Here is a 23463-nt window from a genome sequence, read left to right on the forward strand (position 1 = left end):
TCAAGCAGATGGTCTTAACTCTTTCCAAAAATTAAATCCTTTGAGGCAAGGTTATGTCATCAACACATGGCTAAAGATGAGTAAACTGAATTGTAATAGGGCAAGTTATCCAATCAGGTCACGGAAAGCAAGAGGCTATGACATCTGCATACGTAGCTGGCTTCTTCCGTAGGTATCCGTTTCTCAGAATGACAATATGCACATCTATAACAAGGGTCATGGCAAATAACACTGTCGCAAACACTGACTTTGTTTATAGATAGATCCATTTTAGGGATTTAACCCTAGAAAAAATAATTTGTCATAAATCTTGATTTTTCAACAGTGGAAACGGATGCTTTAGTTTTATTTTCAGTAAACATCTATCTTATGGTAAAATAACATTAAGTTACCAAACATATTATAAAGAGAACACTTTTGTATTCATTTTCATGACTATGTCACTTATCAATTACTAGTTTCAGATTTCTTCTTTCCAAATTTTCCTTTCAATTTTCTGTGGATTAGCTAGATACTTTCTTCAGTATTGAACAAATTTTGTGTTAATTTATTGTGTTGTACAAAGAGAACTGCATTTGTGATCATAAAATGAAAGTATGAAATCCCTTATTTTGATTTATTGTTGAAAAAAATCACTTTAAGAAGTTTATTAAGTATAAAATAAAAATATTTCTAATTTCCTCACGGTGTTACACTTAGCTGAAATTAGGTAAATGCAAAATTAGTTTCCTAATCTAAATTGTAATATAAAATTTAAGAGATGTTAAAAACATGCAAAAAAGGAGAAAGAATTTAGTGGTTTTGTTTTTTGTTTTTTTGTTTTTTAAATAGAGGAGCACAAACAAGCATAAACAAACTTTTTTAAAAACCTGTATTCATGAACAAGTATAGAGAGCACCTACATTGGTGAGCAGTGGATATTACCTAATATTTTCTATGTTGAGGGCTGATATTTAATGCACACAATTAATGTAATAAGCACATAACAAGAAATGTGGATTAGGCCTTTAGTTAAGCAATTAAGTGTTATTTAAGCCTTGCTACTGAAGAAAGAAAATATGGTTAGTATGAGAAAAGTCAAATGACTTTGTGGTCTAACTCGTAAAATAGAGACATGGCACACAAGTTTTGACCCTTGGTACCCTACATAACTACAGTCTAGTTCAGGGTTGGATGACGAGTGTCTCTTTAAATGACATTGCTTTAGTTAGGGTCTTGCTGGTCTGGAGAGTGAGTGTTGAGTAATCTCATTCCAATCTGCAACCTTAGGGAAAGTGTCATTTTAGATAGTGAGGAAGAAAAAAAAAAGCATTTATTTGACATTTTTGGCTGTACTTGAGCTTATTTTTCCTCACTTTTGCCCTCAATAATCCCCTCACCTGTGTAACAAGACCCACAACATTGATCACAATATGAGCAAATATTTCAAAAAACAGGAGTATGGCACAACATTCTCTTTACAACATTTAAAAAATGTTTAAGTCTGAAAAATAATCATAACATGAATTTGAAAATGTGATTTGATGAGAACAAATGTCCATTGGGAATCCAAGAGGGCAGCACCCCATAAATTGGTTTTTTAGCATGAGAAGACTTTTCTTCTTTAGGCTCTGTGTGTACTTAGGTAATTCCAAAGAAACTGCAGGATAAGTCAAATGAGGAACATGACTTTTCCTGGTAGACTTGAGTTCCCAAGGGTACACAATGAGCTATTTCTTTTTTTGTAGATATTGAACCAGCTCTTAAAACTTATCAACAGGAAACAGGTCATGAGTCCTGTAACAGCAGGAAGTATGAGAAGTGTAATAGGAGCTTTTACTTTGGAGATATAAACAGACCATGAAATAAGTAGAAAAGTTTAGTAGGTTGCCTCAGGGTTCGCCTTAATATTTGGCAGTGAACTATTTTGTAAAGGGATTCTTATTATTTTTGAAGAATAAAAAAAGCAGCACAGTATGATTTAAATTGTACAAACTTTTTTACAAGTTTCATTGTATAAACAAATTTTTAGAATTTAATATTATTATTCTATCAATTTTACTATTTGACTGTTTTTTTCTTTTTGCACACAATGTACTTTAACCATACTCCATTACAAAGCTGCTTTACATTTGTAAAACAGAGTTTTATGTCATTTTTTCTTTCCTTTTCCTTTTCTTTTCTTTCTTTTTCTTTCTTTCCTTTTTCTTTTCTTTAAAGCTATTTGGAACTCAATAAGATGAATCAAGATATCCAATTCATTATTGGTGGGACTAGGGTATAAAACTGTTCATCTCAGTGCTAAAGCCCAATCTCTTACCACTACCTTGAGAAAGGTCTTAATATTCTGGGCCAAAAGCAATCAGCAGGAAATAAATCTTTTACCCATAATATCTGTGTGGAAAGCAATATTGCCACTGAGGAAATTTGTAGAAGTTTCTGGCAGCTGCATCGTAGATAAAATTTTAACTTGTAAACATTGCATGGCTTACTGGTGGGATGACATCAGCTGAAGGATGTTTGCCTTTTGCTTCATTGTACTTTTTCTAAAAAGAGTTATTAAATGTTTCCTATCCTTTCTCTAAACATAGCTCCATGACAATACTTTGGAGAATCTTGAAGACAAATAGTCTTTACTACTAAAAATTGCTATTGTTTCTCCTTTATTCCAGGTTATTATATTTAGCTGCCAGCTGTCAGATGCCAGCTGTGAAAACCAAAAACAGGAGACAACTTCTACTGTGTTTTCTTTGCTCTTCTCTTTTTCCGGGTTTAGTGGAAAACCAGAGAAAATCCTTTTGATTGAAATTCCCATGATTTAAACTCTACGTCAAGAGTAAATAAAGAAAAAAACACCCAAACATGCCCTCCCCATCCTTAAAGGACCTTATCCTTTAGAGGTCATCTTTTACAATGGACTTCCAGGTTGATTTAAATGATTTCCACTGTCTCACTGAGTTAGATTTTATTTTACTTTACTTATTTAAGTGCTGTCTTTATTACAAAGGGAGAAAGATGAGACTCTCGTGTACCTCAATTCCTCCTTTTGAAAATTCAAAGATTAGATAAAATTATATTGAATTTAGCAAATATTTGATGACAATCTACTGTGTAGTAAGTTGTTCTAGAGATGGTAAGTGGTAGAAGAATAAATTTTTGCTTCCTATAGATGACAGAATATTTTCATAACCACTGCCTCTTGGAAACAAGCTAATCCACATTCAAGGAGCCTGTAGACCTAGGACACAGATTATCTACAGATTTATTTGAGGAGATTCATTTACTTTCAGGTATTCTATCCAGATAGTTGCCGACATTTTACATATAAACTTTATCTTCTCATTATTCTTGTAACATGAGCAGGAAAAGGGGTAATTTTTATCCGGACTATACACATAATATTGATGCCTAGAATGATTGGTGATTTACTCCAGATAACAATAGCAAACTCTATGCATGGTATCACCTCAACAATTTACACATATTAATGATTTAAGCCTCAATAATTGATTAATCTCTAGTTCAAAATTTAAAAAAAATATTTTGAAATCAGTCCTCTTATCATTTTACAACGACAAAATTGAGGCACAGAGAGATACAGTTAAAAGTGCTGGAAAGCTAATATTGAGAGTCTGGACCATGAGTCTTTTGATTTATGAGTGATGGGGATGGTCAGTGAGAGGGAGGAAGGGAGCTTACAGCTGTCTTTTACTGGAGACACACTGATATTGGCAGCCTAACTATTCCTTCCACTTAAGTGAAGGAATAGTGTCACTCTCTAGTAGAATTCTGCAGTTCTAAAAAGGATATTGTCTTACAGGCAGCGCAGAGAGCAGCCTGTCTTTCTTCCAATTTGAAAATCCATATCCTTGTCCTCCCACACTACCAAGTCTGAGAACATAATGTCTGGAAACCTAGCGAATGCGTAGAAAGAGCTGGCAGACAGCAAGTTTCAAAGGCCACATTTATTTATTTATTAAAAAAAAATATCAGTCAGTTAGTACTGTATCTTCCCCCCATCCCCCATCCAGTGACTTATAGATTTCTGTGTGGAGTTTATAGTCTCTCTAGACAAAAAAAAAAAAAAAAAAGCGACACATGGATATACTTTTTCTTCAATTTGTTCTCAATCCTTCAGAGTTTTGTACTCTGTAATTCTGAATTAATTGTATTCTTGGCAATTTGAAATCAGTATTGAAGAATACTACCCAGTGCAAATGCAAAAATAAGTTTTGAGTCCCAGATAGCTAATTTTCTTGCCCTTACTTTGGTCTTCTGCATTTGCTCTTTGTCATTTCGTGGCAGGCTTTCCAATGATCTGTTCCAAACGCTATTGCAATAGATGACTTTGAGCACGATTTCTTCAAATAGAGGATTTTAACACATACTTCTCACAGATAAAATATTTCCACATGGTGCAGTTAGCAAAAAAGAGGAACTTGTGTCTGAGGTATCCACAGAGCTTGTGAGTTGATTGGGGTCTCTGTGTTGACAACCTGAAGAGGCAAGTCAGTATATCTGAGGTCAGGTAGGGAGCTTATAGTGACGTTCTCTTGGGTAACTAAACGAGGGTTTGTTTTACTTTGTTTTAACATGGCACCCTCCTGTAGTGGTTTTGTCCTCCTTCTTCAATAACAGCTGTTTTCTCTCAATAAAAATGTTAATATAATTTTAACAAACCATATATTTTTAAAAAAACACCACAAAGACAGGCTTTTTTTAGAATCTTTTTCTTGACTTTTAATTCCTAAAATACTAAGGCACCTGATTCTTTTCATTAGTCTTCCTAGTTTTATCTAAAAAGCTTAATATGAAAATTGCTTAATAATGACTATAATCTCTTTCCCTTAGCACTCGCCAGTCCCTAAATTATACAAAAGAAATATACTTGAAAATTAAATAATATTGTTCATTCAGACTTTCAGATTTTGATGTGGATGTTCTAGAGGATAATGGCAGTGGGTCTGAGCGGGAGGAAGGTTTAGAAGCCATGAAGCTTCTCTTAAATTATCTCAGTTTTGATTCCAATCAGAAGCCCATGAAATTATAATGCTGGCTATGTCTCTTGGAGGAAATTTAAGGTATAAAATAAAATGAACATTTGAATTTTCTCATGTTTCTATTTTTTCTGTAACTGTATGATTTTTCCCTTAAACACTTACAGGTTGGGAGAAGGGGAGGAGCCATCTTGCCAAAACAAAGATTGGCCGAGTTCTTCCTGAGACAGCCCCACCCAGTAATCATAGTCGCTTTTGATCATCCTCAGGCTGCCAGTGATAAAGTCCTATAAGAAACAAGATCTGAATAATGAACTAAGGGGAAAAACAAAACAAAACAACAAACTACCATGAAATATAAACTGTGCCATTTTGCCTAGACAGAAATTAATAGGAATTTGGCAGCTGGAGGAAGAGAAAGAGAGAGAGAAAGAAAATTTAAAAGAAGAAATACATTTTTATAGACTTTTTTTTTTTTTTTTTTGCTATTGCCATATGATCAATGCAGTGTCAAAGACTAAGGGAAAAATAAGCATCTTCTATTAAAACAGTTTTAACAGATTTAGTTTGGCTGGCAGATAGTGTCTGTCAAAAAAAAAAGAGTGTTATATGAAAGCTTCATTATCAGGAGAAGTAAAAATATCTTTGACATCGTAGATCATAGAGATCATTTTTTGTCAGTATACGTCAATACAAAAAATAGTTTAGAAGATTCCAGAAGCAACTTAACTGTAAGCATATTTTGTTAAGAGAAACATTATTAACTTTTGTTACCAAATTTGTACAGAAAAAATAGTGTAAACTCATAATTGTAATAAGTTACTTCAAGTTGCCTTGGTCTACTGCATATCTTTAACAAATTGTTCTCTCATTATTCTTGTGAAAATGAGCTTCGACTAATTATTGAATATAGTAGGCATACCTTTTTAATAAGGTCAGAAATGTGTAACTCTGCATTCTACTTCACACATACTTATGAGTAGAATGATTTCAGAAAAACATCTTATTGTTCATTTGTTAAAATGTTAGTAAACTAGGTTTAATGTTTAGCAAATGCTTATTTTCACAGACCTCTCTATTTCATGACTTGTTTATACTTCTACTTTTCCTTGATAGTTACCAAATTGTTATAGATTATTGTACTTCCCTACAGCATTGGAAATAATAAATTTAAAATATATATATAATTATTGTATATGTATATCTTAGAGTAGATTAACATGTCACAAAGTGGTATTTCCCTTATCCCCTCCCCTTTTTGATTAACAAAAGCCAGAGAATAAATATATTCTCCTGATTTTTGAAAAATCATTCTGTGTTTTGTTTCTTTAAGTTAAAGGTAAACAAACTATACTAATTCCTATTTGGTCTCTTTTAAACTTTCATTATAACATATATGCTACTGTTATAGATTATTAAAGAATTCTATCTACTAAGTCCTTTGCTTTAATGGGTAACATGGGTATTTTCAGAATGATATGAAACCATAAAACAGCATTTACCATTTCTTCTTTGCTGTCTATTTGTAGAAGATTAGAGCCCTTCTTTAAACAATCCTGTTTACTGATTTGCCAAATTTTCCAGGTTTCAAAGACATGGTAACACCTTTCTCCATTCTGAATCCAGTTGTCTGGACAAGGGTTGCAGTTGTGGCCTTTGAATAAAACATTTTACTTTATTAAAGTTATTGTAAAAATATTAGAAGCACACGTCCTTAAAAGAACCCTTTGTAGTATCCCCAGTAAAGCTGAACATTCTAAACGAATGGTTTATATTTTGTAGTACTTACAAGTGTTAGCTTCTCTGAGGCTGACTACAGTAAGATTTATATAATCATTTTCAACTTCAATAGGTATCTAAGAATTAGTTTAAGATAAAATTAATTTGGAAATACCTTTTTCCAAATTATTCCTCTTCTATAATAATTGATCTGATTATTGTTTTTATAAATCTTTCTTTAAATTTATACATTTTATAGCCTTTATTTGTTTTCTTATTGTTTCATATCTCTCAATCTCACTGACCCAATCTAGTTGGAAATGTACTGGCCCATTAGGCAAACTGAGTCATAAGACCATAATAAATAATGTAATAAAGACTCAAATTGATGTTTAAATTCTGAGATTATAAAATGCTGACTACAATTTTGCAAAGAATAAAACATGTGCCACTGTTTTCTTTGAGGATTTGGTGCATACATTTGTACCAACACTATGAAAAGTTGTTTTTATATCAGTTACCTAAACTGAAAGAGTTTTGCATCAAGTTTTGGCAATATTCCATCTGGAGGTCACGGTTTCCCTTCCCTTGTGTGAAGTTCGACAGTGCTGTGTCCTGTTGAAATAGATTTTCTTGCTGCTTCTTTGCAATAGTAGACACCTGGAACACTTCAAATAACAATCATTTCTAATAAATTCCTGACAATTTATAACAAAGTCATCCTTCAACAGATTAAAGACAACTACCAATTATGGATTACTTTTGTGACTTTAAATTGTATTATTTTAAATTTTAGTTTAGAATTTACATTGTTCAAGAATCAAAAACTACAAAGGATACATAACAGACATCCTCTTTGTCACCCCTGTGTCCTTATTCACCAAATTCCATGTCCCTAAAGCAGTCAGGCTTACCAATTTTATTTTTTTACTTTTCCAGAGATATTTTGAATTTTACAAGCAAATGAACACAAACAGTAACAATCTGTTTACATGATTTTGCAACTTTTATTGCTTAAAATATATTTTAGATGTAATTTTATATCAGTACATATAGCACTTTCTCGTTCTTTCACTACTACTGTATAGGATTCTATTGTATGGATGTACCATGATTTATTTTAGTCATTCTCCATTGGCTTTTAGGCTATTTATAATCATTTGATATTACAGAAATAAATACTGTAATAAAGAACCTTAATCATATATAATTTCACACTGTGTAAGTATATTTTTCAGATAAGTTGCTAGGTCAAAGATTATATGCACTTAAATCGTATTAGATATTTTCAAATTATCCTTTACATATGCTATTGAAAATGTCATTTTGGTATCTTTTGAATTTACATTTTTCTCTTTCTATTTGATGTTGTGTTTCCTTTTCTATGAAGTGTATAACTATATGCTTTATAATTTTTTCAATGGGTTTCTAGTCTTTTCTTTATTGTTTTATATGACATCCTCATTGTGTTGCGAGAGTTAATTTAAGCAAGCCTGGAATCAGCCTGAGCAGTGTTTTAAAAGTTCCTGCAGGACATTGACCTCTGGACAAGGATTAGCCATATTGCTTAATAGTGTAGCTTTGAAATCATCAGTCTGAGGATATTTGGGCCAGATTATAACTTGTCAGCACTATATATTGATGACATATGATTGATAATTTTCCTCTGATTATAAAAAGTCCCTGAGAAGTCTGCTATCGAAGCTGGTTACCTTGCAGGAATATGCCTGTGTAATCAGCAAGATATAAAAATTCCCAGGAGGATGCTGTTTTGGGCTCCCTGGTACCAAGGTGCTCTGTATACCCATCAGTGGTTCTTGATCCGAGAAATTGAAAGTACACTTAGAGGGGAAGGAAAAGGTGCCTGCCTGCACCTGGCCTCTCCAGAACTCTTTTTGTAATACATATTGGTACCTAAACACTGTTATTAAATTGTATCCTCTTCTAGCACTAAAGTAGATTTGTGAGCACTGTCATTTTAGGACTCACTGTCTTGAGTCTTCTTTAGCAACTAATCTTGTTTAACTGACTTTGTTAGTACACTTATATTTTGGTAAAGTTAGCTTTTTGTATGATTTGAGCTACAACTACGTTTGCGTCATTTGTCTTTTGACTTTGCTTGTGATAGTTTACCCCACGTTGATTAGATAGTTTTTGTAACTTTTAGTAAAAGTTTTACACCTGAGATAAAACTTTTATAAGTATATTGCACACTTAGATTTTGATATAGATGAAATTTAATTTGTTGTAAATTATAAGGTGTAACTTCAACATTTTCTCCCAGATGGCTACATAGTTGTCTCATATTATTAATTGAATCTCCCCTCCCCATGTTCTTTATTTGCCATCTTTAACTTACTGTAAATTTCCAATGAAATACTTGATTATACAGTATTTCTATTGTTTTGATTATATTTAATTCACCTACTTATCTTTTCATATGTCAACACCACATAGCCTTAGTTATTCTAGGTCTGTAATTTATTTCAATATCTGATAAGACCAATCCTTCTATTTTGATATTACTTTTATATTAATTTTTGGTTGTTCTTATAATTCTGGCTAGTTTATGAAAACTTCTTATTTTAAAAAATTATATTATGGAGTATCTACCTATTCCTATATTAAATATTTTTCTTAACATGGATATTAATTATGTTATCCTGCTTGGTTTTATAGAATTTCTGGAATCTGTAGCTTAATGCTTTTAATCAATTTTGGAAAATACTTATCCAATATGTCTTATAATATTACTTTCACCCAACTCTCGCTGTCTTCTCTTTTTGGATTTACTATTGTACAAACGCTAGTTAGCTCTGCTTCAAAAGGAGACTTGGATACAATTTGGCTGTGCTCCTAATAGAGAATATTGTCATAAAGGGGAAGTTTGTGTATAAAAAGCAATTTGTTTCTGCGCTTTGTTTATCTCCCCATTAACTGGTCAAGTCAGTATTCATAATAAAATATTTTAATTGCGTATCTGCATATTCTGATCTGTTTTAGTCATCAACATTGCTACTGACAAGGAAATGCTAAAAATCAAGAGCCACAGACTAGAGAAAGCAGATGTTTATGCCCTATCCATCTGTGGATAGGACAAGCAACCTGGGCTGCCAGCGGCTTATTTTCTTTCTTAACAAGAGCCTGGATCTAAGCAGAGTGGGGTGTAGGACAGTGGTGTTATTTATTTTATCCTATTAGACAATGAAAAATAATAATATTCCTTTTAGGAATTTGAATTCTTATTCTAAAATTTCTGATTTTATAATTATTAATGATTTTTTTCACACTATACTTTTGGGGTTACTATTGCTTTGTTTATTACTATATAAAAAGCTTGTACTACATAAAACTGTAAAGAAAGTGGAGAAAGGGAAATGAGACTTCTCTTTAGTTTACCTGTAAGTGGGAAGCAGCGTGCTGTATCTTTATTAGTATTGGGTTGTAATCAATTTATAAAAAATGAAAAATAAAGATTAAACAATATAATTACTGGGAAAATATAAGACAAAATGTTTTTAAGAAGAAAATGAAAGTATTTGTTACATTACATGTGTTACCTAATTGATAAGTTAGGAAAATTAAAAAAAAAATTAGTAAAAACAAAAAAATCTGATGTTTTAGAAAATATTTTGCACTATAGAGTTTTTTTTAAAACAGCAAGTCAATTAATATAAGTGATATAGTAGAAAAAAACAGAAACTACAAAATAATAACAAGGAAGCAAGAAATTACTTTTACTTACATTTACTCTTATCACTCCTTCTCCTTCTCTTCTTCACCCTTCTCTTTCTTGCTTCATGGTCTTCCATAGTGTTTATATATCATTATGGATTTAAATGGCCTCTTAATGATAGGCATTGAGTTTTGCCCAATCTCATCTCTCTCCCATTGCTACACACTCAGGTTTATTTACAGGCAAATTTTTCAAAAGTGAGATTTCTGGGTCAAATTTAATTAATACAGTTTAAGATAACACGGTTTGTTCAGAACATGATTGTCTTGGTTTGTCTAAACAGACTCCATGAACTACTCTGGGAAAAAGACAAAATTAAGCATCCATTGGACAGCAAGTTGTTTTTAAGAACATGGAAAATGTAGAGTATGCTTTTATGAACATCCTTAATATGTACTATATGCTTTTTGGTTATATAATAATTGGTGATTGGCGACTATAAATTTATTTTTATAGAAAAAACAAATTCTATATCCCACTCACTTGAAAATATTGCTTCAAAATGTTGCATCTTCAGTTAATCTTGTTTTTAATTGAAAATGTTCTTTGCAGTTTCTTTTATTTTCTTACCCCAAGTAGTTTATAAAATAACATTGAAATTTGTTATGTAGATTTGGTACTTAAACCATACCTTTTGATATTTGCAATGTCAGTTAAATATGGATTCTTGTAGTTAAAATGGAATTTGGCAATATTACATTAACAGTTCTCAGTTTTTACAGAAGAAACTAGATTATTATATGTTAATTGACTGCTCTGTATATGCTTTCAGTGTATTTGCTTTGTAAACAGATATTTAAATGTGAGTTTCTTTAAAAAATAGACCAGCATTTGATTTAAATAATTTTTTTTTCATAAAACACAGAGGGAGGATAGGGTGCGATAAGGAAACCTTTCTGAAAGTTCTAACATTTGTTGCAGGGTTGTGAAATTTTATTTGAGAAGATAGACAAGGTAAGCTTGTCTATCTTTTGAGCTCCTAGGAATAATTAAAATATTCTTCTCAGAACTACCAGGAAAATGAATTCATAACTAGCAGCAAAAAGGTCAAGTATCCTATGCTTTATGGAAGCAAATCTGAACCTTTCTCTTCCTCATTTCAGAACTCATAATTCTCCCTCACCATCTAATGCCTCCTGGATGGAGACATGATTTGCCAAAGTATACAAGAAAGAAGAATTATCTAGGCAATGACCTTCATCTCTCTCTCTAAGCACTTTTCTTAGTACTAGCATGAGTCATAATAAAGGTGCTTAGTCTTTTTTCTGGAACTGGAAGCTCTGTAATTATGTCTTATAAAAAATTCATTTGCTAGAGAGAGAAACATGTTTCAAATTTGGACTAAAAAGAATAAAAAACGTGATTAAATATGACCCAAATAAGTTCTCAGGCTTGCATTAAACATTAAACTGTAACTTGCTTAAAATAAAGTGAAAACTCTTATTAAAATAATGAGTTAAGTCAAATTTAGAATAAATGCATATTAGAAAAGGTAAAGCATATACTGAAACCTTTCAGATTGCATGCTTTGGCATGCTAACATAATTTGCAAACATCATAATATAAGTAATTATTTGCATTATTTTCCCTAAAGATATCTATGGCATTAGATTTGAGTTAAACACCATTCATTTGAACATTAAAAGTTATCAATAGCATCTAAGTATTTAGAGAGTTATATTAAATAAATGTCCCATAACTTAAATTAGGATGCCAATATTTTATATCATTTACATGCATTTAGATGTTTCTATTGATTTATTTATTTATTTTTAAATTGATATTTTATTATGATATACACAAAATTATATGTAAAGCTATATGCACTATATGATACACATAGACAGATAAATTATTTTGAAGATATCCTTTTGTACTTACACTTGATGCCCAAGAAAATGGAAGTTGCTAATGAGCCCACGCAGAAGATACATAAAATCACCATCACGAGACACCATGTTCCTAAATAAGGAATAGGGACAATGAAATTGAGTTAGAAAAAGGCCAGGATAAGACTAGACTGAGTAAAAGAAAGAATCGATTTAAGGTATTCCAACTAGAGAATCACTGAGGCCTTGTAACGGTAACAGGAAAAAGAGAACTCAAACTCTGAAATACAAGTTATAACTTGGATTATATTCAATTTGCAAAAAATGTCAAAATGGACGGATTTAATAGCATACTTCCCTTATCCTTATATGATGCCACAACCTTACTAAACGAGTTATATGTATTCTTTTCTAACGTATTTTAGAGATTATAGCAAACCAGTTAGCAAATTTTAATTTTTGAAAGTAAAAATGTTGTATTACATTCTCCTCATCTCTTTTCAGTATCACTTGAACATGACTGGTGCAAAGATATTTCATTTTAAGGACATAATTTTAGATTAAGAACATTTTTTTCCAGAAAATTTTGTAACTATTTTGGAAGTAAAAGCAAAGAATGTTTGACTTATTGTATTCCTAACACTAATCAGAGAAAAAGATAAAATTTACCTTAGGATAGTATGATAACCTGAATAACACCCCAGCTCAAGATGCCCATGCGCTAATCTCTGGAACCTGTAAATGTTACCATTATGTGGCAAGAGAGACTTTAAAGATGCAATTAAGTTAATGATCTTGAGAGGGGAATATTATCCTGTTTTATCTGGGCCCTCATAAATGAGAGAGGAGATCAGAGGGACACAGTGCAGTAAGATGATAAAAGCAGACATTATGCTATTGGCTTTGGAGGTAGAAGAAGAAGCCAGGAGCCATGGAAAACAAGGATGCAGCTCTAGAAACTGGAAAGAACAAGGGAATGGATTCTCCCCTAGAGTCTCTGGAGAGAATGCAGCCCCGCGAATGCCTTGGTCTCAGCCCAGTGAGACCCATTTTGGACCACTGATCTCTAGAATTATAAGATAATAAATTTGTGTTATACTAAGGCTGTAAGTCTGTGGTAATTTGTTACCTCAACAATAGGAAACTAATACAAATATTAAATAATAAAGACAGAACTGATTACTATAGCAGACAGCTTCAGGCTTATAAAATTTTGCCAGTTTTTCAACCTATATTTTCCTTTTTTTCTTAATATTTAGCAGATAAATTGCAAAGGAGTGTTTTATGCAGAAACTGAAATAATTAAAAAAATGTATTTTTTACTTATTTTGCAAATCTGGGAATTCTTTGGGGGGAGAGAGAGAGATAGAAAGAGAGAGAGAGTGAGGAGAGAGAAAATACTACATATTCGTCAAGTCCATTGCTCTTTTCTTTTTCACCTTTACTTACCCCTCTTGCACTTCATTTTTTAATGTTAGCGTATCAAGTACATTATCATACCTTTAAATGGATTACCTCATTAGAAAAATCACCTAGGTTCATTAGATATAAACTGCAAAGTATTCAACTAAATAATTGAACTGGTTACCTGAATATTTGGTGGAAGATAGATGTTTCTGGTAAAGGTTTGGTGGTGGAGTATCCCATTGAAGGGATGTGTATACTTCTTCCTCCTGCATATCTGAGATACTTTGATAGGTCAGACAGTCCACACGAAAGGCTGAGAAAAAATAACTCCTTTTGTAGTCAGGAGTACGTTGGTGAAAGAACCGAAATTGGCTACTTTTTCACACCGGTGAGAAAATATATTAAGTTTAAGGAATAGAATAAATGCATGTTCATCTAGAAAGTAGAAGTTTATGAAGTTTAAGCCAAAGCACAACTTGTTAAAGAAGGAAATGAGAAAGGAACCAAATTCAAAATGGCCGATAATAGAACATGTTATTGCTCTGGCTTCTAAAATGTAGTAAATATTGAAGGTGAATGCACTGGACTACTTTAAAATAGAAAGAAAAGAAGTGCAAAGACTGCACTTATATTTGGTATTGGACATGAAACATGGGGATCACCTGGGTAGCAAAGATACGAAGATAGCTCCTGTTGGGCAAACCAGGATGTAGGGAGTTGTAGATCACTGTGTATCTTTAAACAAAAGAGTTAAAAAGGGATTGCATCTCTAAAATAAATTTACACACTGCAGTAGTGAGGCTAATGCAGTTGTTGTGACAAGTAAACTTCAAAATATTAGTCATTTAACACAATAAAATTGTCTTTCTTGCTCACATAATATTTTATCTTCATTAATCCTAGTTAGTGGGGAGTTTTCCTCCAAATGGGCTGTGGGCTCCGTCTCTATTTAGAGACATTAAAGTCCTCTACTTCAAGCCACTGGAAAGGAAAAGAAAAGGTGGCAAATCCATACCTGCTTCTTGAAAGCCATAACTTCTATCACATCCATATCCACTGATGTAATGCCCTTGTTTGGACCTAAAGGTTGAGCCTGATAAACATTTTTGTTTAACTAGCAAACTTTCTATGACAACTTAACTCTAGAACAGAAGCATGAATTATTTAGTGGATAGATGGTCATGTTGGCCACATCCTATGACTATTGTGCTGGTATTGAGAAATCTGATATTTTAATTATCATTGGCCATTTGTCTTTATGGCCAAAGGTCATATCTCAGTAATTTACAGTCTGCAAACCCCAACAATCTGCAAAATTGCAATGTTCTTTTTTATTTCAGTGTCTTGCTGGATCAATCACAGATCTCTATAATAGAAGAAAATAAATGGCACTCAAGGGTAATCTAAGGGCATTTAATAAAGATCTTATTTATAAAGTTTGGAGAAAGCTTAAGGGAAGCAAAAAAGCATAGAGAAAGATGCATTGGGAAGCTGTTATTACTTGTAGGCCTGAAGCATTAAGGGAAGGGCATTTGTTGGAACTTTGTAACCTGTCTGACAGAGGCCCTGGCCTAAGATAGAGGACATGTAGCTTTTGCCAAATCATAAAATGGTAGGGAGAGAGCCGGAGGAATAAACACCTTGACTGTTCTCTCCTTTCATCCTCTAATCACTGCTAGCTCTCCCCCAATAGTTGAATTGACTGGAAGCCAGAGGCTGTGTTTGCTCAGATAATGTTGTTCATTTGAGTTCTGTCTCCCAATGCACAGAGTGAGGCTAAGAGAATTTCAAGAGGCAAATGAAGAATATCCAGGAAATTTGTCAAATATTTATATGACTTTAGTATGACCTGAGATTCTGATGTGAAAAATAACATGACTTACTCAATGGAATTGTTTCTATCTTGAGGAGAAGAAGAGGAAGAAACCATAAGCATACCAAATGAGCATTTAGACTAATGTCGGGAACACAGGTACAGAAGTCCACTGCGTTGTCATTAATTTCCAGAATCTCTCAAATTTTATCAGCACTAAACATCAGGGTCAGAAAGACCTACTTTTCCCAAATACAGTATATTCTCTAATAAATTTCTTTGGGGAAGCATTGGGCATTCCCAGTAAAAATTAATAGGTTACTTGTATTACTTTTGATGTTTTTAATCATACTACCATTATTAAAGATGACTTGTATCAGAATCAACTAAGGATCCTTATTAAAAACACAGGACTCTGTGTCTCCTCAGCCCTCAATTGAGTACCATAACTATTTGTATTAAAACATCTAGTGTTTTAACAAACACTTCAGTTGAGATATTTGAGAATCATGTTCATAAATTTTATTACCACAAATTTAAGAAGAATGAGACCCTCAGGGAAGCTGTGGGTGGGAAGGATATACAATTTTTGCCTGTTATCCTGTTAAAGGGTGCCTCTCCACATATCTATAAATACTTCATGAGTTACTCAGCAAAAACCAAACATAGAACTGTCAGGAAAAGAACTAGATAAAATATTTTTATTTGCTGTTCTGTCTACTAGCCTTTGGGCCTTGTTACGAAACATTTACTCATTTTCAAAACCCATCAGGTTTTTTACAAACTTTACTGTTTTTTCCCCCCATGGGAAATTACTGCTGTTGAGTCTGACAAGAGGTAGACTTGAAATTGAAATTATATTTATATAGTATTTTACTGACTGCACCACTTTCCATAAAACTATCTCACACATTGGGAAGCTAGAAACTGTGCTTGGTGTTGGGCAAAGAATAACAAATAGGAAAGTCATGATGTTTGCCTTCATGGAGTTTCTGATATAGTTAATATTCTGAAGATTTATTTTAGGTTGCAGAGCTGTAAGGTATACAAGATGTGTGTTATCTTATTTTTACTATGAAACAATGGAAGTTAAAGTGGCTACTTGACTGGTCCATATCTGTACTTTAGTTAAGTGTGCTCATCATCTAAATTATTCTACTGATTTCAAGTTTAGTATTCTTTCCACTATCTTATGCTATCTTTCAAACTTACATATTTTGCACAGCTTAAGTCAATTAAGCCCTAACCTTTCTTGTTCCAATTTAAAATGTATATGTTTATGTCTGAAGATACAGTGAGTCAAACTATGTTGAGATAATTAGGAATGGAAGACAAGAAGAAAATCAATGGAAACAGAATAACTGGGAAACAAATGATCAATTCACAGACTGACTTCTGTATGTATAAAAAAAAGACTAAGTGGTCTTGGTAGAAAAGATAATGTAAAGATGACTCCAAGAGGAATAAGTGAAAAAAAAGCAATTTTATGGCTAGTGATTCCTTTATCCAGATCTTTTATTGTATAGCCAAATACTCGTCTGTGACATCCTGCCCATCTCTTTGCTTTAAAGCAATTCATCCACCTTTGCCATCCCTGCCTTTCTCTCACACATTAAATAATGTTTGTTCTTACAGAAGGTAGGGTAAATTTTCCCATTATGAAAATAAGCACAATTCATATTTTCTCTTCCATTTCCAGAAAGCGCAAACCTGTGAACGAAAAAGGTAGAATGAGTTTCTTTGAAAACTAAATATTCAACATTAAAACTCCATGTATAGTATTTTGTTGCATAAGGTAGAGACAAAAATTATTGGGGGGGAAAAGTTAAAAACAACATTCAGACCATCAAGGAACTTTCAGGATGCTAGGGAGTATAAAGTATATGCATTTGAATAGCTCAGTAGTAATTCAATGTGACATAAGATTAAGCAGCAAGTAAACGGTAGTTACAGTCGTAATCCTTAGGAAGAGATGGATAGGGATCTGAAAAGATGGCAGAGACTCTATCTTCTCATCTTTTCATAGAAGATAATATGTTAGTTCTGCCTTGAAGGAAGGGTAGTATTTAGATCAGCAGAGGCGGGAAGATAGGAGAACCCTGTAGGAAAAGTAGCTTCACAGACTGGAAATGAGCTCAAGGGAAAGTAAGCTGATTAAATATTTTTGAAATAAAGATTTATGTTATAGGGTAGCAGATATAAGGCAGTACACTGTATTGTAGTTGCCCGTTAATATGTTTATATTCTCTGCTACACTGATAACACATTCACCAGATATCTATGGGATACCTACTGTGTGCCTGGATCATCTGTAGAAGGATGGAGCTTTATAACATGAACGTTAGAATCACCTTGTGAATGATGTTGCACCTGATTCTCGGAGACTCTTAAGGGGAAGAGTAGATAAAATACTACTGAAAAGTCGAAAGAATCTGCAAAGTAGCAACTTTCAACGATACAATAATGATAATTTGTTCTAAAAATATGTGAAGAGAATCAGATTAAGCTAAAAAAACCCCACAAACATATAAAATGTTCCAACAGTGAGGGTAGAAATGAATGAGAAAAAGTATTGAGAATAGAGGTGGGTTATGACTTAGATAAAGAGCAAAAAAATGGGATAGTAGGGAAAGTAGAATTGTCTTACTGCTGGTGTTCTCTCATTAGGATGAACATCTGCTTATATAACCCACAGTAGGGTATAGAGCTGCCTCTCAACTATTTACTAACTTGCATTCAAGAGAATAGAACATCTCAAGAATAAAAACTGCTAGTTATGTCTTGTATTCTGAGTTTCCAGTGACTTACATATCTTGGGGGGGAACTGAGCCATCTTCCCATGTCCAGATCTCATTTGAGTTCTGGCGGGACAATCCAACCCAACGAATTAATCCAGTCCTGGATTTGATATATTCCTATTGCAAACACAAATAAATATAATGGTCAGAATGCTCCCACAGTTCTTTAAAAACATAAAGACAAAGCTTCATTATAAGACCAAGGACCAAAACAACAAGTTAGATTATGTGTCTATATTAATAGTAATCAATTACATTTGCTATTTAGATTGTACCAAGGTCACTTGTTTTAGAATTTAAAAATATTCATAGAACACAGGAACTAAATTATACACAAAATAGCTGATATTTTAATCTCCATATATGTTTATTTTCCACCAATTGAAGATTAGAGTACCAAATATGGCTCTTAAATGAGATAAATGGTAAACAAGTAGAGAAGAAAAATGAAAAAGAAATACAGTATTGGCGAAACTTTATATTTCCTAGATTTAACCTCTATTACCTTTGATTCATTATTTAGTTTGCCTACAAAATTTTGCATTAGAAGTATTAATTTATTGTGTTTGGTTGGGTAAAATAAAATTATTGGATGTCTTTTTCAAAGGGATTTACAAATAACATACATCTACTTTTCCTGATTTACCATTTTCTACTTAGGAATTTTCATATGTTTTATTAATTGCGTAGTTTTAGGCCTGAAATAGTTCCAATACATATTTGTCAAATTAATAGATGAATTAATCAGTCAATCAATCAATCTATGGGTAACAAAATCAAATGGAGGTCAAATGTTCATATATTCTCATACTTCCCAGAAAAACAGATAGATGAGAGTACATTTTAGCAAATAAGAAAAAACTAGAGCTTCTAAACAGACATGTGAGACACAGAATGGCATTTCATAAAGAGAAAGTCACTTAGGACTGCTTATTTCTTAAAGCTTGAGCCACTAGTCACCTTTCAGTGAATTCCTGTTCTTTTCCTTAAAATACAGCCACATTACATACTTCATTATAGGAAGTAATATTCTATCTGAAATTCTGCCTGAAATATAACTTTATTTCTCAAAAATTATGTTACTTCCTCTTTTAGTTATAAATATCCAGCCTGGCATCAGCTTAAAATAATAAGATTCAAGAGGTATTTATATGTCTCCAATTAATCTCTTTGTACTGGAATTGAGACTTTAGGGCACACACTTATTTTGTCTGATTGGAAAGAAAATTTTATTTATCTAAATATAGTCTCTATGAATCTGAGCCTACAAAAATAGTAAGTAGATGGTACAGCAAGTTAAAATAAGAGGGCACAAAATGATCATGAATGCCACTAGGCTGATCTCCTCACGTCTAGTACACTACTATGTACTTCAGCTCTCAAGAAATTATAAGTCAATTTTGCTGATGAACTATATCAATTGTGTAGAATATGACTGGCTTGAAAATTTAAACTCTGTTGAATTTCTATCTGCACACAGACCCAATCCTGATCTTCTATTCCCATTTGTATGTTTTTATTGTAATGTACAAAAAAGTAAATGATTACTATACTAGAAATTATAGAATAAATACCATAAAGAATTTTTGCCTTAAGAAAAATATGTTTTGATAAACCTGTTACTGGGTAGAAGGGAGACTCCAAGGCTTAGTTTCTTGCCAGAACCCAGGATTCATGAAAAGAAAAGCTACATTAAATAATAGAGTGTGAATGTGGACATATTTTGTTTGAAATTATAGCCTTTGTTAGAGGCTGTCAAAACGGGAAGTGTGGAAGAGGAGACATGTTTAACAGAAAATTTTCAACTTAAATCCTGTGTGTTTTGCAAATGAAATTACTCCCCAAACTGTTTGGGAGAGCCTATGAAAAGATGGAGTTTGCATTATGATTTGTTCAGTTGTCTATAATTTAGCAGAAACTAAGAAGCATATAATTTTAGGATAACACTGTTGTTTATATTTTACAGTCACATTGAGTTTCTTTACACTTTCAGATTCTTTATGAATTAGCAAATAGAGTTAAAGAAGCTAAAAAAGGTTAGATGACTTTAGAGATAAGACCAGAACTCAAAATCTTAGTAGTCTTATTTCACCACTTCCTACTCTCAAATGTAGTTGTTACTGAGCTTGATAAGGTTCTCAGATTAGCACAAATGAGGAAGAATGAGAAAAAAATTTTTTTTAAGTCAAATGTTTCACTTGAGATTTTTCTCATTATTTCAAAATATTTGACACAGGAATCTCCTTACCAGAATGTTCTGGCTGGCGATCTTCAGTAGAGTAGCATTTATGTTGGTACAGTACTGCTTACTCTCTTCCCAAGTTAAGTTGTGCCTGAAAAATCCATAGCAACTATCTCCATAATATCTCCAATTGGTGTCACATGGGCTGCACTTATGGTCTTAAGGAGAAATCAAGCATAGGAATCTTTTTTGTTTTGGAATTACTTTTTTTCGTAGATTCAGTGTTTCCCATAGTTCTCAAGATTTCCCACAGATAGCATCACAGAAATACATCCAGGGTGGGGGAAATGAAAAGTTTACCAAGCCATACTTACTAAAGTTATCCTTTTGTTCTGAATGTTTTATTAAATCTTGACAGAGCTGGTTGGCTAATTGTTGCAGAGTTTCTGAGATATTTTTATTCTTGACTTGTAGGTAGTTTTGCTGTATGACAACTAGATGTAAAAATTAGTTAATATTTTATAATCAAGATAATTAAGGTAATGTAAAGGCCTTTCAATAAACTTTAATTTCTCTAGAATTACTGAGGTTTATCCAAAAGAATAAATGAACTATTTGAAGGAAACAGTCACAAATAAGGAGATTCCAATCGCCTGCCCAAAGCAGTTGTTTTGGTTTCCTTAAATACAGATTTCTAAGCAGATTTCATTAAACAATGATCTGTTATTTTGTTTTTCATATAATACCAAAATATCCACTCTTTGAAAAATAAATATTGATTTCTTCATGCTGAAAGTATTGTGATATTCAGGTAAATAAAAAATGATGAATAAAAGATTATAAAATATCTTATGAAAAAATGAACTACACAGATGATAAGGTGACATTGGGGGGCTTTTAGATATATAGGAAGAAAAATATTTATAAATTAGGTGAGATACAATTTATCTCTTAGTGGAAGCAAATACATTCATTAAAAAAATAGGAAGAAGGATATTTTAAGAAGAGGGAATAGAATGAGCAAAATCTTAGGCAGAGGGACATAGGATTAATTTGCAAAACAGAACACTCCATTTTGGCTGGATCTTAAGATATGAGGGTTAGGGAGAAAAAAAAGTTTCAAAAGATAGTGTGGATATGTGCTGAAGAATAACTTAGACTAGTTGAAAATTCTTGAAAATAATTTTTAATTAATAAAAAATATAAAAGATTTTAATCAGAAGAAAAATATCAGAGTTCTTTATTGAAAATATCTTGGAAGTTATGTATAGGATGATTAGAAGAGTAACAAAAATAGTGACAATTAAGCTTAGTGGCATGCACCAAGACTCTTAGGTGTTATCTTCCTCACACGAAATGAGTCAATACTTACACATAATCCCCAGAGCCACCAACCCAACAACCAGCCCGATGCACAAGATCAGCAAAATCAAAGCTATCACACGCCACAAAGATGAGGAAGCAGGGTCGACTGTGGGCATACAATAAAGATGTCAGGGGGCAGGCAACATGGTATAGTTATGAGGCAGCATCATTCTTGGCCTTTCTAACTCAGGATTTTTTAAGTGATATAAACAGTATCATTGGCAGATCTTGTCAGTGTTCCCTTGGTGATTATCAACAGTAATCACAACCCACTCCCATTCCACACATCCATCCCCATCTTAAGAGGACTTCTCTCTGAGTCTATAAATATAACTAGTTATTAAGATCTTGTGTGTTTGTTTTGTTTTGTGGCCACCCCCATAAATAATTGCTTTAATGAGAAGGACCTGGAGAATCACACCCATTTGGTGATATATTTAAAAAATGGGGTTTTCCAACATTCTTTCCCCTTATGGCCTTGCTTTCTATTCCCTTTAGCATTAAACTCTATAAGCCTAAAGTAATGTTCCCTGTTTGTATCTAAATAAGTTTATCTGACCCTATGTAGATACTACTCAAATGCTATAGAAAAAGTTCATTCAGGAAAATAAAATAAAACTATACATATTATCAAGTTTTTTTTTTTAAAGGAAACTAAGGTTGACCCACTTTAATAATTAATTTTCAAATTTCTGACTCTGACCATCTTACCTGAGGTGAGACCCGGCTTTCGAGTTTTAATATTTAAGGTGATATATCCATCTTCATCCTGCATGGCTTTCTTTGCACTGCAAGAGAGCTCGGGGTTCAATGACTTTGCAAAATGTAGTATCCACTTTTATGATTTAATTTTCTGTCAGTCTGTGATACTCCTCTCTCTGGTAAGGTGGAGCCATGAGTTGGGGCATATGTTTTTGGGGGGTGTGTATGTGAGTGTTTTTCCAGGAAGCCCTTTTATAACTGCTTGGAGATACACAAACCTTGAATATAAAAACACAAAAATAATAACTTGTGGTAAAGGAGTAGATACATTTGTTTCCTGTTTCCTTATCCTCAACTCTGAATGAAGGACTATTTCATCCTGCGTATCCTTTCAGAGAACAAAAGTTCATGCTTCATCTTAATACTAGCAGAGTCTAAATCATATTGTTTAAATGAACCAATTCTGTCAAAAATTCAGTGGTAAAACATTAACAAATATAGTCTATACCATTATGAGGAGAAATTCTAACATAATTTGATCTAATATGAGCTAACCTAGATGTTTCATGGTCTTATATTAGAAGGCACCATTCCTAACTATGACCTAGAATTCAACGAAATGCTTGCATTTTTCATAAATCAAATTCTTCAAAAATTTGAGGACTCCACACAAGGCATATTGCTTAGGGTTAGGCATCAAAGAGAATAATCACATAAAGTGAAATAATATGGTTTGGGACTTGGTGTATTGTCTTCTAGGTAAAGCTGAAATGGCTAACACTAAGCCTCAGATGATATTAACTTGCTGTATCTTAGTCTCTGGATTGTAATTCATATTGGTTTTTGGGTGTTTGATAATTCTAACCACAGATTGATGGTGTGATATCTAGATCTGTGTTTCATAAATATATATGTGCCTTTATCTGCATTCCCCCA

The 23463-nt window shown here is 32.7% G+C and overlaps 2 protein-coding genes across 3 annotated transcripts; both read right to left on the bottom strand.

Annotated features, from left to right (window-relative positions):
* Positions 1-4064: 4064 nt before the first annotated feature.
* On the bottom strand, positions 4065-13966 carry CLEC9A (C-type lectin domain containing 9A). The gene is made up of 6 exons (XM_011365751.1): positions 13849-13966; positions 12313-12393; positions 7217-7363; positions 6479-6630; positions 5142-5263; positions 4065-4475 (listed from the first exon to the last, which is right to left on the bottom strand). The coding sequence occupies exons 1-6, from the start codon at positions 13937-13939 to the stop codon at positions 4343-4345; spliced, it is 726 nt and encodes a 241-aa protein (XP_011364053.1). The 5' UTR covers positions 13940-13966; the 3' UTR covers positions 4065-4342.
* A 3053-nt stretch (positions 13967-17019) lies between these two features.
* Positions 17020-22600, bottom strand: CLEC1B (C-type lectin domain family 1 member B). Of its 2 annotated transcripts, XM_011365752.1 has the most exons (6): positions 22537-22600; positions 21833-21931; positions 20835-20954; positions 20527-20678; positions 18289-18395; positions 17020-17190 (listed from the first exon to the last, which is right to left on the bottom strand). In XM_011365752.1, exons 1-6 carry the CDS (start codon positions 22598-22600, stop codon positions 17046-17048), a joined length of 687 nt encoding a protein of 228 aa, XP_011364054.1. In that variant the 3' UTR covers positions 17020-17045. The 2 variants fall into 2 exon arrangements, with proteins under 2 accessions (XP_011364054.1, XP_011364055.1); XM_011365753.1 differs by lacking the exon at positions 21833-21931.
* Between the last annotated feature and the right edge of the window lie 863 nt (positions 22601-23463).

This window comes from Pteropus vampyrus, unplaced genomic scaffold (genome assembly GCF_000151845.1).
Source record: "Pteropus vampyrus isolate Shadow unplaced genomic scaffold, Pvam_2.0 Scaffold116, whole genome shotgun sequence".
NCBI lineage: Eukaryota > Metazoa > Chordata > Mammalia > Chiroptera > Pteropodidae > Pteropus > Pteropus vampyrus.

What these genes read in the sequence shown, in the direction of transcription:
- CLEC9A (XM_011365751.1), bottom strand. Translation starts at nt 13,939, where the DNA reads ATGCAGGAGGAAGAAGTATACACATCCCTTCAATGGGATACTCCACCA. An exon ending in ATCTTCCACCAAATATTCAG is followed by an intron (nt 12,394 to 13,848) that starts GTAACCAGTTCA and finishes TTCCTTATTTAG; the next exon opens with GAACATGGTGTCTCGTGATG. An exon ending in CATTTTCTTGGGCATCAAGT is followed by an intron (nt 7,364 to 12,312) that starts GTAAGTACAAAA and finishes TGTTATTTGAAG; the next exon opens with TGTTCCAGGTGTCTACTATT.
- CLEC1B (XM_011365752.1), bottom strand. Translation starts at nt 22,600, where the DNA reads ATGCAGGATGAAGATGGATATATCACCTTAAATATTAAAACTCGAAAG. An exon ending in AGAACAAAAGGATAACTTTA is followed by an intron (nt 20,679 to 20,834) that starts GTAAGTATGGCT and finishes TTTCTCCTTAAG; the next exon opens with ACCATAAGTGCAGCCCATGT. An exon ending in TCGCCAGCCAGAACATTCTG is followed by an intron (nt 18,396 to 20,526) that starts GTAAGGAGATTC and finishes TGTTTGCAATAG; the next exon opens with GAATATATCAAATCCAGGAC.